The sequence below is a fragment of the Schistocerca serialis genome, chromosome 5 (assembly GCF_023864345.2).
Source record: "Schistocerca serialis cubense isolate TAMUIC-IGC-003099 chromosome 5, iqSchSeri2.2, whole genome shotgun sequence".
NCBI lineage: Eukaryota > Metazoa > Arthropoda > Insecta > Orthoptera > Acrididae > Schistocerca > Schistocerca serialis.
Window position 1 is genome coordinate 383,427,084 of NC_064642.1, and position 17,100 is coordinate 383,444,183.

Sequence of the window (17,100 nt, forward strand, 5' to 3'; positions counted from 1 at the left end):
ACATGTCAGTGGCAAGTACGGATTTCATGGGCCAGAGGCGATTAAGCCCTCTGTGGTATAATTTATGTGGAGTTGGAAATGGTGATGCGAAATCTTTGGGTTCAGCAGTGATAGATTTTCAGGTTGGGATGCAGCATTTTACGAAATGTGTTGACGTTATACCCCAAGTCAGTGACGGTTACGGCATGATCTCAGGATTAGACTTTCTGACAACACAGCGCACCAAAACTGACCTTTGGCGACATGTAGTTGAACTTAGGGGGACAAAGTTCCAGCTAGGTGGACTGTCGCTAGTTAAGCAGAAACTGCAAAGTGCACCAATCTTAAGGGGTGAACTACTTAAACCGCAGTCAACAGTACCAAGGATTAATTTGCACATTACTGTGCCGCAAGATACCGAGAAGTTGGCCTGAGTAAATGCATCCTTGGTATAACCACTGGCAGAAAATGATATATTAGACTCATCACGTTGGTTCATAAGGAGAAGTTTAGTACACATATGTATGAGAGGAACTGGATGGAAAGACAATGCCCATGGTTTTGAATAATATTGGTGCCGATGGAGTAACGCTCACCAAGGGAATGTAGGTAGCTAGCTTGAAAGTCTTGGATGATACTGATAGGGACTGTCAGTGTGCACCAGAGTAATGCGCAAACCACCAATAAAACTGCATTGTGTAGGAAGTTCAAGCATCTTAGAGGTATGGATAGATTGGAAATGGAGTATTATTGTTTGAATTTGAAGATATGTTTTTTCCTCGAGGGCATTTAAAAAAAGAGGGGACAGCACTAGTCCATGGAGTGTACCTGCCATAGTTGTATTAAAAAAAGTTCCCAGATGGGAGCAAAATGTATAGATTCTGTTGGGGCTACAGACGTCTTAACAGCAAAACCATAACTGATGTATATCCAAACCCAAACATTACTGAAACTATTGACAATTTGGGGCATTGTAGGTACTTTACTACCGTCAGATATAGGTACACCCAGAGAACTATCCAAAAACAGCATTCTCAATTCCCCAGGGCCATTTTCAGTATTGCAGAATGCTGTTCGGGTTGAAAAATGCTCCAGCAATATTTCAGCATTTGGTGGATGAAGTGCTGAGGGAGCTGAAACCCCACTAGTGCATGGTGAACCTGTGTTGTGTAATCATTTCTGCAAAGGACATGGCAGAGCATAAACAACAGCCTTTTAGAAGATTTTGAACAGTGAATTTAGCATTACAACACGGCAAAATGTTGCTCTGCATTAGAAGTTACATATTTAGGGCATTTTCTTAGCAGTGAAGGGATTAAGATGGATCCGAATTTGATTCAGGCAGTACAGGGATTTCCGATTCCTAGTAATGCTGAGGAGTAAAATCTTTTTTGGGTTTAGGGAATTGTTATAGAAAATTCACATGGAAGGATTTGCAGATATAGTGGGACCACTTGCATAACTGTTAAAAAAAAAGGGGGGGGGGGGGGGTTAAGTTTGAATGGATGAAGGAATGCAAAGGTACATTCAAAGAGTTAAAGAGAGCATCGATGTCGAGTACTAATTTTTCTGAACTATGAGAAAGAGTTTCTCTTGTCAATGAACACTTTCAGTCAGGCTATAGAGTGTGTTCTCAGTCAGATGGTAAATGGAAAGGAACATCCGGTACCATATGCCTCCAGGCAGATGGACAGAGCAGAGGAAAACTACTCGTCAACAGAAAATGAGGTAATTAGTGTGACATATGGACTCACTTATTTTAGATGTTATTTGTATGGAAAGAGGTTTAAAGTAGTAATCGACCATGCAGTCCTTAAACATTTCTTGGGGCTTAAGGACCCTTCTAATAAGTGGGCTAGATGGTAATTGAAGTTAAGTGAATTTGAGTATGAAGATATACACAAGTCTGGTAAGACACACACAAATGCAAATAGTTTAAGTTGAAAAATAGCAGCGATACAGACTCTTGATCATGAACTTGCACAATGGCAAGCAGTGCAACAGACAGATTTGGAATTTAAGCAGTATATCACATCCACAATTCACTGTGCGGGATGTGTTATTGTGTAAGACAATGAGGTAGTAGAAAATGAGTAATAGTGCCAGGAAATCTAAAAGAGGAAGCGCTGAAAGGAGTGCATGACCACTCGTTATCAGGACACATGGGTAGTAGAACAACGAACAGGTGAGTAATGGTGTGCTACCAGTAAACGTCTAGGAAAGAAAAGCAGATTGGTATGTACGAGGTTGTGTGCAACACATGCAGTGGGTAGATATGAGACATAACTTAATACCTTTGCAGAGGTTACCAGAAGCAATGGAGCTTTTTAAAGGCATTGGGTTGGATGTCCTTGGGCCATTCAACAAGACTCCAGTCAGCAAACAGTTTGGATTAACCATTATTGATCATTTTTCTAGATTGTGGAAGTGATTTCAATCCCTACACAACAGGCAGCATTGGTCCAACAGCTGGGTGCTCAAACCTGGTGTGCCAGAAACTATGATCACTGATCAAGGGACCAACTTTACGTTTGATTTGTTAAGGTTAAAGGAGCTGTGTAATGTGCTATGATTAAGAAGTTATGTACAAGTCCATTGGACCCTCACGCTACTGGTGAGATGGAGCTGGAGATGGTACATCCCACAAATGGAAGGATGTTGAGTCATTACGTGGGCATACACCACAATGATTGGGACATGTAATTCAAAAGTCTATTCTGAAACCAGGTTAGCAGCATATGAGGTAGCTTATAATACCACAGTATAAAATCAGTCATTGGATAACGTTATCGAACCTGTACCTGCAGAAGGATAAGACCAAGAAATTTGTAACTCATTATCAAGGGCCGTATTAAATAGCTGAGACAGCACTGCCAGTAAACATCAAGCTTCAATTACTGACTATAATAACTATTGTGCATATGGGGCATCTAAAGCCATTTCAATGTGTTCCAGATGCGTTGTTGCAGGAGTCGTCATCCACTGAGGGTAAGAGTATGGATAAGTAGGAATAAGAGGATGTATGGAAACATTGCACGATCTTTACAAGGGATTCCATATGGATTAAGACCAAGCAAATAGGATGGAATAGTTTATATCTGGGTAGAGTATATATGCCATTTAGAGGCATACGGATTAGCGTATCAGTAGAAGATGAGGATAGTAGGAAGAAGTTTTGTTCATGGTATATGTAGGATTATACTTTTATGTTCAGTTGTGTGTAAGTTTGGTACTTTAGGGCTGAGTTTCGTTTTACGACTACGTAATGGCAACCTCTTGATGGAGAGAGGGAGGGGAACAATGGGAGTTCCCTGTTCCCAGGTTGTTGGGGGTTGAAGTAAGAAATGAAGGGAGTCCTTATCTATACTCCGTTCATCATAAATATAAACATGATGCAAACAAACACAAACGTAAGGATTGGTCACAGAAACCATAGCACACGTACACTGGTGTTGTTTGCTCTTGGAAGTAGGCCCTACTTACGTATTAGATATATTATTACTAAATTATGTTAAATGAAACTTTATGACGGCTACAAAGTCTTTCGCGACATATTTCTTGAATAAAAATCTCTCGGTGTACATGCCGCGTCAATTCAGGGTAAAACTCCAAGCTTTCGACCACTACCTCCATGGTCGTCGTCAGGGCTAAAACTGGCAGTCGTGAACTAGCGAGGCTCCCACTTTTATATGCAAAGGACGGCTTCTGATTGGCTGGAATAGGTCATAGCAACAGCAATATGGTGCGTAGTGACGTGGTGCCCTCTACTTCCATAGATGTAGTTTCTATCACGCGTTGCTTGCAGCGCCATCCCTTGAATCAGGAGGTAAAGTGCGGGAAGTTTTTCTCTGCGATTTTTCTTTGTCCAGTGCACTCTTCCAAGTGTTGCTAAGTGCATAGCCGTTGTCTCTATTAAAGTTATTATCGCTAAGTCTAATTTCGACTGCTTCCCAGATCACAGAGTCCCAGTTATTCGATGCGTGGGCTATTACTCTGGTTTCTTCAAATAAAATCTTATGGTTGTTGAGCAGGCTATGTTCAGCCACCGCTGATTTTTCCAAATACCTGCATTTCAGGTGGCGCTGGTGCTCGATGCAGCGGTCGGCAACGGTTCTTACGGACTGGCCCACGTAATTCTTGCCGCATTCGCAAGGAAGGAGTAGTATAAATTCCCGGCGCTCTTAAGCCGAGACTATCTTTAACTGGTCTCAACATTTCCTTAATTTTCCTAGGTGGTCGGAAAACTGATTTTATTTCTTGCCTCTTTAGGACTCTGCCTATCTTGCTTGTTGCAGCACCGCAAAAAGGAAGCCACGCTGTGTGTTGGTCCTCTTCTTGTATATGGCCGGCATTGTGTCTTACTTTCTTGGACAATACTGATTTAATTTTACCGGCAGAATAACCATTCCTCTGGAAAACAGTCGTCAAATGGTTAATCTCGGGACCGAGGTGGTCCTTGTCGGAAATAGTCCTGGCTCTGCGTACTAAAGTATTCAGCATAGCTCTCTTCTGAGACGGATGATGGAAGCTGCGGCTATGCAGATATAAGTCTGTATGGGTTGGCTTCCTGTACACAGAATGGCCCAGTCGTCCATCCAGCATTCGCTCCACCAACGCATCTAAAAAAGGTAACTTCCCTTCCTTCTCTACCTCCAAAGTAAATTTTATGTTTGGATGTACACCATTTAAATGTTGACGAACTGCTGCAGCGTGTCACTGCCGTGTGGCCAGATTAAAAACGTATCGTCGACGTATCTGTAGAAGCATGATGGGCGGAGGTGAGCACTGCTCAACGCTCGTTCTTCAAAATCCTCCATGAAAAAATTCCCTATTGCTGGTGACAGGGTTACCGTGGCGTTTCCTTTGTCAGCAGGTAAAACAACTAGATCTAGTTGTAATCCTCAATGCTACAGATTACCACAAGAAAGTTGGATTGTTACTGGAGGACAGCACATACCGGATTCTCAGACGGGATCCCACATTGGTGCTCAGCAGGAAGACAAGGGAGCTACTAAAAAACTCTGGCCTCTCCGACGAACTGGTGTAGAACTTACGGCCGAGAGCACCAAGACTGTACAGTTTGCCAAAGGTTCATAAGGAGAACGTCCCGTTGAGACCAATTGTTAGCACTATTGATAGGCTTGCAAAAAACACTTAACTAAATTGTTGGCGCCTATAGTTGGTCACTGCCCACATCATATTAAGAATTCAAAAATGTTTGTTGATATCATAAAACAAATGAAGATAGGCCCAAATGATATCATGGTCAGCCTCGACGTAGTTTCTCTGTGCACCAAAGTACCTGTGGACGACACATTACAAATGTTGGCTGCTCATTTTTCCTCAGAAATTTTGAAGTTGTTCCGGCATACCTTGACGACCACTTACTTTTTATACAGTGGAAATTATTATGAAATGACGGATGGAACAGCCACGGGTTCGCCACTGTCACCAGCAATAGCGAATTTTTTCATGGAGGGTTTTGAAGAACGAGCATTGGGCAGTGCTCACCTCCACCCATCATGCCTCTACAGATACGTCAACGACACATTTTTAATCTGGCCACACGGCAGTGACACGCTGCAGCAGTTCGTCAACATTTAAATGGTGTACATCCAAACATAAAATTTACATTGGAGGTAGAGAAGGAAGGGAAGTTACCTTTTTTAGATGTGTTTGTGGAGTGAATGGCGGATGGACGACTGGGCCATTATGTGTACAGGAAGCCAACCCATACAGACTTATATCTGCATAGCCGCAGCTTCTATCATCCGTCTCAGAAGAGAGCTATGCTGAATACTTTAGTACACAGAGCCAGGACTATTTCCGACAAGGACCACCTCGGTCCCGAGATTAACCATTTGACGACTGTTTTCCAGAGGAATGGTTATTCTGCCAGTAAAATTAAATCAGTATTGTCCAAGAAAGTAAGACACAATGCCGGCCATATACAAGAAGAGGACCAACACATAGCGTGGCTTCCTTTTTGCAGTGCTACAACAAGCAAGATAGGCAGAGTCCTAAAGAGGCAAGGAATAAAATCAGTTTTCCGACCACCTAGGAAAATTAAGGAAATGTTGAGACCAGTTAAAGATAGTCTCGGCTTAAGAGCACCGGGAATTTATACGACTCCTTGCGAATGCGGCAAGAATTACGTGGGCCAGTCCGTAAGAACCGTTGCCGACCGCTGCATCGAGCACCAGCGCCACCTGAAATGCAGGTATTTGGAAAAATCAGCGGTGGCTGAACATAGCCTGCTCAACAACCATAAAATTTTATTTGAAGAAACCAGAGTAACAGCCCACGCATCGAATTACTGGGACTCTGTGATCCTGGAAGCAGTCGTAATTAGACTTAGCGATAATAACTTTAATAGAGACAACGGCTATGCACTTAGCAACACTTGGAAGAGTGCACTGGACAAAGAAAAATCGCAGAGAAAAACTTCCCGCACTTTACCTCCTGATTCAAGGGATGGCGCTGCAAGCAACGCAGGATAGAAACTACATCTATGGAAGCAGAGGGCACCACGTCACTACGCGCCATATCGCTGTTGCTATGACGTATTCCAGCCAATCAGAAGCCGCCCTTTGCATATAAAAGTGGGAGCCTCGCTAGTTCACAACAGTCAGTTTTAGCCCTGACGATGACCTTGGAGGTAGTGGTCGAAAGCTTGGAGTTTTACCCTGAATTGACGCGGCATGTACACCGAGAGATTTTTATTCAAAACTTTAGGATGTTCAAATGTATTAACAGTCATCAACGTTTTTCTTAATCACACTTTAGCCATGTAGCTTTTATTTAAAAAATTGCGTACAGTCACAGCCTCTGCAATGTTGTGCTCGATTGTCACACTGTTAATGCACAGCATGAAAATGGCTGAGGCTGCGTCCTGTTCAGTCATGAAACATGCGTGTGGAACACTGTTACAAATGCCGAGGAATAGGTTGTTGTCAAGGTTTTTCATAAATTTTAAGAGATAGTCAGCTTTGATGTTTTCTGTGGGACTGTATTAGAAACAGTTGAGATACAAACACATACTGAGCGTATAGCGGAATCTGTAGTGTATTGGACTGGTAAACATATTACAGTTCGTGGTTCTTTCTATCAAATCTCATCTAAGGCATTGTTTTTTCTCATTCCATTTGAATGACCTACATCTTGTAATTGTAAAATTTATCATAATTTTTTATGAATAATGCACATCATCTTGCTTCTAATTGCATATAGCACGCGATATTCCTGTTTTCATTTCAAATATAAATTCTTAATTATTGATATTTTATGAAATATTGTTGATAGAAGTAGGTTAAATTACGGAAACATAACAATTTAATTTTTAAGGCATAAATAAAAAACCAGATACTCTTTATTTGGGCTATGTCCATCGTTTTCTACTACAGATTTAGATAAGTGTCGTAGAACCATGACAAACAATCATTTTCACAACATCGAGTGCACCATACAAATGCTGAATTTTTACATTTGCCACTGTACTATTACAATATGAACCCAATAGAATGATCTGGAGCAAAGTTATGGGATTTGGCCCGGGAAATTACAAGACTGTTAAGCTGTCAGATGTACTGGAACTAATGCACACAGGTTTTTCACGCATCACTGCCAAATGCTGGCCGCATATAGAACAGCTTGTCATGAAAGAAGAGGAGAAAACGTGGTGCCTGGTTAGTTTCATGGATTCTGATGTTGACAGGCTCGTTATCAACATAGCAGGTGACACTTCCAAAACAGAAATGTATTTCTCCGATTCGGATAAGGAAGAAGCTAAGAGATTACCAGACAACTTACTGTAATTAATACCTTCAGAGGCTTCAGTACTCAACAATATAGTGAAATCCCTGCAGTATGCTTTTGCAGCACACTCAGAAAAAAATTACCCTGTGTTTAAGTTAGAAACTTTCACCACGCTTATTCGTAATTAGAATACCATGTCAGGTGAGAATGAGACCATTTTATGCTTCCTGTCTAGACACCTTAGAAGCATACAGTAGTGCTGGAGTTTTGTCGAATATTACATCATTCTGTTTAAAAGTTAAATGACATTCGAAGATACATTGTTTCTTTGCTCATCTCTTTCTATGCCTGAACTGCAATTGCTCACATCATTACAGGTTAGTTGGACCGCTGGCTCGCCAGTGCTGTCCCAAGTTTAATGTGCCAGTAAAGCTGTTGTCTCGCATTATTGCTCAGTCTATGTGCATTGATACAAGCATAAAACATATCTTTATGATCGAACTTGACTGTACCAGTCATGGCTTGGCTTTCACTCCATGTGAAACAAAATCCAATGACATTCAAGCAGAAGCAGAAGAATACATGGCATAATGTTTACATCAGGTTTATTCTTATGATGAATAGAATATAATCAGAATTGCACCTCTTCACCAGGAGTAGAGTGGGGGCATTGCAGGTGCTACCATTGGAAATTTGAACACTTTTTAGAAGGCAAGAGGACATGGTACTCACAAGGCACTCGTTGGGCATTGAAGCTGATAGAACACTTGGAAAATGCATAATGAGGTGAGGCATTTAGAAGATGTTTTTAAGAATTTATGAAGGGAAATGGAATGGAGAGAAATGCTGAAGGAAATGAGGTGTGAGTACGGTAAGTTGCACCAGTCACTGTGAAGCCAAATACAGCAAAGAGTGGAAGCAGTACCACACACAGTATGGGGTCTTAAGTGGGATTGGTTACACACAGGGAAAAGGTTATTAAAAATGGTTTTCAGATGTCAGGGAACTACATTATATGTAGACAGCAGTAAATACAATAAACTGGGACCTGGAAGTTATAGAGGCTCAGGTGGATATTTTGGACAGGAGATTGGCAGTAACAAGACTGTTGCAGTCTTCGGCCAATAGCTTGTGGAACACTCTGGTAGTGGTAAAAGAGTTGCAGGAAGAGGCCTTACATGCGGCACACAGATGGGCGAGTCCAGCTGTGTTAATGCCAAATCAGTTCCGTAGGCCTATGGAAAGTGTAGGAGGAGTTGCTGCCAGAAATGGAACTTGTAGTTCAACCAAACATGTTGAACCTATCACTGTTATTACCATATGGCACAGATCAAAATCAGGACAGATGTACTGCAACTGTATATAACAGCATGGTTTCCAATTAGCAACGGGCAAGCCAGATTCAGTTGTGAATTGAGGAAATTTGGTGAAATTCGTCCAAGTAAAGACAAAAGGAGTAGTGCTGATCGCAGAAAATGGTGGCAATCACATGGTGATGTTGCTAACCAAACTCTATCACTATCAGAAGCAGTTGTATTTAGGTAGGCAGGTCAGGATTGTCCAAGTGACATACTGGAGACATGACCCTATTTTCAGCGAGGAGGTTTGCATTGGGTGGTTTTTGTAAACAGCACCGAAATGATAGTAGCAAACTGGTGAAAGCAAGGTAAGCTCACAGAGGTTGAATTTTTGGATCAGCTCAAGAGTGGAATACTTATTAACAGGAAATACTGTGACATGACAGGGCAGACATTTCATCTGGCAGCCTCTGCTACAGGGGAAACAAACTTTAAGATTACACACCCATAGTTGTACTGGCCAGAGAAGTCACTAGCAGTCCTCCTAGACCTACCTGAATGAAACATTGGATTCTCATCTAATCCTGCATTTAGACCAACTAATAGACATGCAAGAGGGGCATATTTCTATAGAGCAAATGCTTTCACATGGTCAGTGATCTCGGAAGGAGCAGCAGCACATTAAGATCTTAAATGTCACATCCACATGCACTGTGTTAATGACTGTTTGCACAGCATTCATTCACTTTAGGCGGAGGGCAGCTTGCCAATGCGATCCTGCAGTACATAAGATACCTTTTGCCTAGTTAGCTGTTCGTACATGAGAAGGTATGATGAGTGCAAAAGCTAGACGTAATTGATTGTACTCTTAATTAATTGTGATTTGAAGAACAAGAAACTGTGAGTGTTGTAGAAATGAGTATTGCTGCTTACCATACAAGATGTCATAAAGGCACAATAAGACGATATTCATGTAAATAGTCATTTACTGTTTTGTGGGGTTAATGGTTAAGAGGTAGCTCGAACAAAAGTTTTACGTAGTAGCTTAAGGACCATGGAACCAATGGGCTGGGAATTGTAGGGGAGGAATATGCTCCTTTTTAAAAGTCTGTTCTTGATGTAAGAGCAAAAATAATATGTGTCATAAATTTGTAAGGAAGTCTTCTGTTGCAGACTGGTCACGGGTCCCCCAAAGAGAGGAGCCATATGTGAGGCAAGTGGCCAGCTACAGAGGTGCTGATACGTAATTTCATTGGCGCAGTCAGGTTAAGCTGCACAATCATGGTGACATCACAGAAACGTAATGAAATGACATGGTGACCTGCAGTATATTTCAATACCATTGGAAAACAGATGTGGTTCTCATCTGTACATGCGTGGAAGCAGTGTAACGGCACAACAAGAGCCCTACTAATTGCTATAAGTACACTCTTCTTCTACGACAGTTATATGCAGTCTGGTAGACCCTTGACAACATTGGGTCCAGGTCGGCCACCAACATGCTATCTGCCAGGCAGCAGCTAACACCAGTCTGGGCAGCCAGCTCCACCAAACTAACTCCTGATAATAAGTCTGCTGCCCCCCCTTCCCCCGCACCACAACAGCATCTAAATTCTGCCTTAGAGGGCAGCAGTTCTCAGACAGGGTAGAGTACTGACTCCACCCCTCCACAGCAGGGCGAGCTTATAATCCATGGCCACCTACGGAAATTCAGCAGATGTATGTGTTGCTGGCACTGTTCACTCACAGCCACATAATGATAGCTCAGGCACACACTGCTGAGTGAGAAGCAGTGCCAACAGTGCAGAACACAGACACCACAAATGATCATCCCATCACTAAAACCTTCTGACGTCAACAGTGGACCACACACTGGCAAAGGGTGAATCCAGGGACATTACCGTACTCTGATATTGTTATCCAAGATGAATAAAACATGCTGTATCTTGCAGCAGAGTTCTCCTAATCAGCTCCACTGCCTTCATAACCCGATACTCCACTACATCTACAATATAGCGGCCTCACTCAACCCAGGTTGCTATAATACCTTCTGTCAGTAATCACTCTAATTCGGTATGAGTGGTGGAGCCTTTGTTCACAGGGAGAATGATCAAATCAGGGTTTGACTTGAGACTGAGAATGGCTACTATATTCTCTCCTGAGCGCTACAGGTTATTGGATAGGGATATAGAAAAGGAGGGGGTTTGGCCAGGTTGCAAGTAATGACTTGCTGGAAAGTAACTAGAAAGTAGCTGACTGGAGTGAGAGAGGGTAAAGGTTGGACTGAGGCATGAACTGGGAGAGGCAAGATTCAGTGTTGGTTTTATGTTAGTTTTGGTTAGAAGGATTAGTGGCAAAGTGTTTCCATTGTATAAATAAAGAAAAAGGAGAATATATTTTAGCTGCTGGTGAATCTTCTGGGATATATGGTTGTGGTTTATGAAACTGTTTCATTCATGATGCTTCATCCAGAACTGGGTTGGACATCTTAAGAGGTGGTCCTGGTTCCACTTAAGTCTTGTTGACAGATGGGAGAGATATCAGAGAACAACAGGAATTCTGTGGAAAGGGGCATTGCGAAAGTTTACACATGATAAGCAGAGGTAATACTTGTCAGAGATGAAGCTGATCTATCAATCCTTGTATCACTATTTCAGTGGTTTATCTATACAGCCACTGATAACAGTCATTGCTGATAAATTTTGATTTTGGAAAACTTCACTTTATGATTTCCTGACCAAAGACTGTGCTTTACTACAGCTAATTTTTCTACTTCCCGAAGTCAGTGAAGGCTAATGTGTTCTTCCAAATGTGTATTAACACACCTCTTTTTAGTTCGGATGTAGACCTCACACAAGTATACACAATTTTGTAACAACTCACATGCCAACAGACCAGGTGATTTATGGTTTACAGCTCTGAGGGCTAAAAACTGGCCTGGTGTTACATTTCTATAAAATCTTTCAGAATTGATCAGTTTTTTTTTTTTTTTTAATATAAAGGAGAAAACTGTGTTCTCCCATGGCTGCATTTTATCCTTGTTCTTTGGCCTACTGTTATTTGGTCATACAACTCTAGTTTCTCTCCTGAACACCTATTTTTCTCAAAGGCCTGCTTCAGATGTTTTAACTGAGTTTAAGTGGGCAAATTCTTTTGACTTTGTTAACAAGACATCCCTCTTATTGTGGGTATGGTCTGAATAGCTTGTACCAACCTTCCATCAGTCTGTGTCACAACTAAAACATCCAAAATAAACTGGATTTGTTTACTTACATAATTTAGGTAGCAAAAAAAACAATTCTTCTAAAGATTTTTTACCTTGTGACCAAACCTAAAATCGAAATTCCCACAACAAAGCAAATAATTGGGAACATTATTAGGCATGAAACAAGTGATTTCAGTAAGGTAAATGATATTAAACTTCCTAACAACACCAGTAGTGAGATGTTAAATTGAAATCATTGGCCTCTATAAATTAAATGAACTCTTCCTGTAAATAGCAGAAAACACAGGAAGAAAGTTAAATTTACTTAGAAAGGCATTGCAGTTTTAACTACAGACATCAGTTTTGCCACATCCAATGTTAGAGGGTTCATAAGTAATAACTGTTCTGGCTATGATATTTCAACAAAAGCACTGAAATCTTGAGCTGACTTGATACTTATCTTTGCAATCCGCCAGCAAGTAAATGTGTATTTCCTGAATGCTACCCTATGCAATTGGCACATGCATGGACAGTCAGCTATGGAGACCCATTGCTAGAAGCATTTGGTAAACTGCATACTCAGACACACTTGCACTCTATCCACCGTTAAAGTCTCATGCTAGTTCCACCTCAGTTCGCCACCTGTCCTATTATTAAAATTGAACTAAGCAAGTGACCTCTAATTGTAGACTGCATCTTTTTTGTCACATTCTCATTTTTGCTGTGTGAGCCGTGCGCAGCTCATGTTTGTGCTGTTATTGCTTCACATCTTGTCTTGGTGGTACTGCCGTCTCATTTCTTATTTGATTTACTGGTGTCACTAAGTTGCTGGCTTGCCTGCCCGTGAGTGGCAGCAGCAGTGCTTATAGATAAGAGCACTGTCGTACTATCTTTGGAGCGACCGCTAGGATTTCCGGGTCATCGTGTGTCGAGCGAGTTGAGTAGGGTCGGAGCAGCAGTGAGGTCCGGACAGCCATGACTCGCCCGACCGTTGCCAGCACTCTTGACTTAAGTGGGGACGACCTAGGTTAGTCATTCAGTCATTCATCTCATCGGACGACGTGTATTTGGTCGCCTACCACTTCCGGGTTCTCTGTGTATGCTGACTTGTGATTCCTCTTAGTTGTTCCACAGTGACTGGTTTTAGTATTGTTCAAGTTGTTTGTGGAAGTGTTTTTGCAGAACCGTGTGTAGCTTGTGAGTTTTTGACTGAGCATTTATTTTAATGGTGTCTGCGTTCTGGGTTGAGGTAGTCAGTTGGTTGGGACAGAGCAACAAGGAAGTCTCCGCGGAGCGAGGCCAGGCCGGGACTACTAGTGGCGTGCATGCACTGTCGAATTGTGAGGCGCTAGCTGCGAGAGCGACAAAGTTCGTTGCCCACCGAACCTAGACACTGAAGCTGAATGATCAGTTAACCTGTTATGAAATCTCAACTAGTGTGACATCTCTTCGTTCATTTGCAGGTTGTTGCTCCCTGGGCCATTCGGGTTAGCACCAACGTATGATGTGTTGGAGTCAGTGAAATCTTGCAGCCATCTTCCTATATTGTGATTAATTATTAAATTGACTGTTACTTGCCAGTGAAGTGCAGCAGCAGTATTTTCTGCCCTGTGGCCATTAACACCCCAGTGTTGTGTGTGGCCTTCAGCTGAGGATTTATGTGAACCCCTTTTAATAAAGCCTTCAGTCGTGTGTACTCTTTACAGGCATAATTTTTTATAAGAAGGAAGGTGTTTATTTTAAACTGTTTGTCTGACTGTTTGTTGTTTCAAATTTGTTTGTGGCCTTCAGCTGTGCAATAAGTTAAAATTTCTTTAATTAGGCTTTTGGTTGTTCTGTTGTAAGTTTAAAAAAAATTTCTTGGTTGGAAAAATTGTTTATTAATATGTTTTATTATAGTTGTCCTTCAGATGTGTAGTGTAGGACTTCAGCCGCTAATTTTTTTCAATTGCGTGGTTTTCTTTTCCTAAAGGAAAAAAATTACTTTCTATTTCTAATTGCTTTTGATTTCTAAGCCAGGCCTTCAGCCGTTCTTGTTTTTGGTGTGGTTTTGGGCTTTCGGCCCAGAAAGCATCTCAAGTTCTTTACTAGGCCTTCATCTGTATCGTTTAATTGTGACCTTTTAAAGCCATGGGTAAATGAGTGGTTCATAGAAAAATAAAGTTGTGTGTTTGATTGTGCAACTCACAGTAACTGTTTACGGCCCCATCCACAATCATAACTTTACCCTGTGTGCTCTCTGAGTACCTACCAACCAGGTCTCACTGTGGATGAGGTAGCTCATAACAGAATACTGAACTATCTTTCTAAGAACAGCCTTTTAACAACTGATACTGTAATCATTACTCAAAACTGATGGCATCTTCCATTTATATCATCAGGCAATATACACTGATCAGCCAAAATGTTATGATCTGCGACCCGCTATCTATGTAAACCTATTCAGGCGATAGCAGCATCACTTGGTGAGGAATGACTGCTAGTCAGACACATGCACAGTGTGTGTGTAGTACCAGTGAGCATGCTCTCCGTGTTTAGAATGGGGAAGGCGCATGATCTAATTGAGTCTGACGAAGTGCAGATCATGATAGCTTGGGGGCTTGGCATAAGCATTTTGGAAACTGTATGATTGTCAGGTGTTCAGTACTGCTGTGGTGACCATCTTCAACACACGGCAAAACAAAGGTGAAACCATGTCCACATGAGATGGGTTGGGTGGCCACCCGCATTACAGATGTCAGACGTCATAGGCTGCGCAGACTGGTAAAACAGGACAGGTAGCGAATTATGGTGAAAGTATTACCAGACTTTAATGTTGGGCAGAGTACAAGTGTGTCTGAACACACGGTGCACCATTCACTTCTAATAATGGGCCTCCACAGCCGACAACCCCTGCACATGTGTCAATGTTAGCACTACGACATCAACAACTACGACCGAAATGGGCACATGACCATTGGCACTGGACACTGGCGCACTGACAGCATTGCATGGTCTGATGAATCTCTCACCTTCGTAATATCAATAAGAGGGTGTGAATCCATCGTCTTCTGGGGGAACAGCTCCTTGACACCTGTACTTTGGAATGGATAAAAGTTGGTGGCGGCTCCATTCTGCTTTGGGGAACATTCACGTGGGCATCCATGGGTCCAGTGGACTTTGTGCAAGGCACCAGAAAAGGAGTACCGTACAAGGGTTGAAGACCACATATATCCCTTCATGTTTACCAATGGTAATGGCATTTTTCAGCAGGATAACATGCCATGTCACAAGGTCAAATGTGTGTTGGAGTGGTTTGAGGAACACAGTGACAAGTTCCACCTGACGTGCTGGCCCTCCAACTTGCCAGATCTGAACCTGATTGAAAACATCTGGGAAGTGATTGAATGTGGCATCAGAGCTCTCCTCCCTGGAATTTACGGGAATTGCACAACTTGTGTGTGCACATGCGATGCCAACTCCCTCCAGCAGCCTACCAAGGCCTCATTATTTCCATGCCCTGATGAGTCATCACTGTTATCTGTGTCAAAGGTGGACATACTGGCTATTAGGTAGGTGGTGATAATGTTCTGGTTGATCAGTGTACAATATTATGCCAAGTATAAAGGGAAACTACTTAAATAGAATGACATTTGATGATACTTCGATTTTAGCAGCTACATTACGAAATACAAGATTTTTCTGGCTAAATGTGAACTATCAAAGCTAGCCACCTTTCCTTGCTAAATCAATTCGCTGAAGCCATGCTCTCCAACAGTAACTTAACCATGGCACAAAAATTTGACTATATAATTGTACGGGAAAAATGAGAAGTTTCTGGCAGCCACTGAAGTTACACAGTTACATCACAAAACACTGGAGAAAGCAGTTTAACAACCCAATAACAGTTTTTCTTCCTTTTTGTTAAGGAAAAAATTAAAACTATCACCTCAAGCTCTTTTTATTAAAAAAGAAAAAAAAAGGACAAAATAACACTGCAACTTTTTACTGTGTGCACAGTATTTGTGAAGGGTTAATTGTGTTTTCTCTCATGTGAAAAATGTAAGCATGTAAAGTGATTTAATATTGGAATAAATAACTACATTATTGAAAAGTAATTGGAGTGTATCAATGATTTCTCTTAATTTACAACTATATTATTACCTTCCTTGTAACAGGATTTATTTATCAAACCAGGCTTTTCTTCGACAGATGTGTTCTTTTCTACTACTTTTCCTGATATAGGACTGTACAATTCACTAGCAGCTTTCACACTTTCCAGTGCACCACATTCATCTGGAATCACAGCACAATAAAACTATACAGAAACTAAAATACAACACCAATCTTAACTATTTATATTAAAAAAATAATCAATCAGACAAATCTGGATTTGTTCACGATAACTGTTGCTTTTCAAAACCAAAAGAGATTAAATTACAAGAATTATATTTGCTCAAGCAATTAAGTGTTCCAAAATTTAGATTTAGAGCACAACAAAATCTCAAATATTTAATATGAATAAATCAATAATACCAGAGAAGGAAAGTTGCTACTCACCATATAGCGGAGATGCTGAGTCGCGATAGGCACAACAAAAAGATTCACACAATTAAAGCTTTCGGCCAGCAGTACACACACACACACACACACACACACACACACGCGCGCGAGCGACTGCAGTCTCAGAGAGCTGAAACCACAATGTGAACAGCAGCACCAGTGCATGATGGGAGTGGCAACTGTGTGGGGGTAAGGAGGAGGCTAGGGCGGGGAGAGGGAGGTATAGTATACTGGGAGTGGTGGACAGTGAGGTGTTGCAGTTTAGACAGAGGGCAGGAGAGAAGGTGCGGAGAGGGGAGGGGGTAAGTAGAGGAAAGGAGA

At 41.6% G+C, this 17,100-nt stretch overlaps 1 protein-coding gene across 1 annotated transcript in view; it reads right to left on the reverse strand.

Moving 5' to 3' along the window:
• LOC126481159 (glycine cleavage system H protein, mitochondrial) overlaps positions 1–17,100 on the reverse strand; it is an 83,988-nt gene that overhangs the window by 28,199 nt on the left and 38,689 nt on the right. Inside the window, exon 4 of the mRNA XM_050104728.1 lies at positions 16,381–16,512. Within this exon, the coding sequence (XP_049960685.1) occupies positions 16,381–16,512 (132 nt within the window). The remainder of the gene's footprint in view (positions 1–16,380; positions 16,513–17,100) is intronic.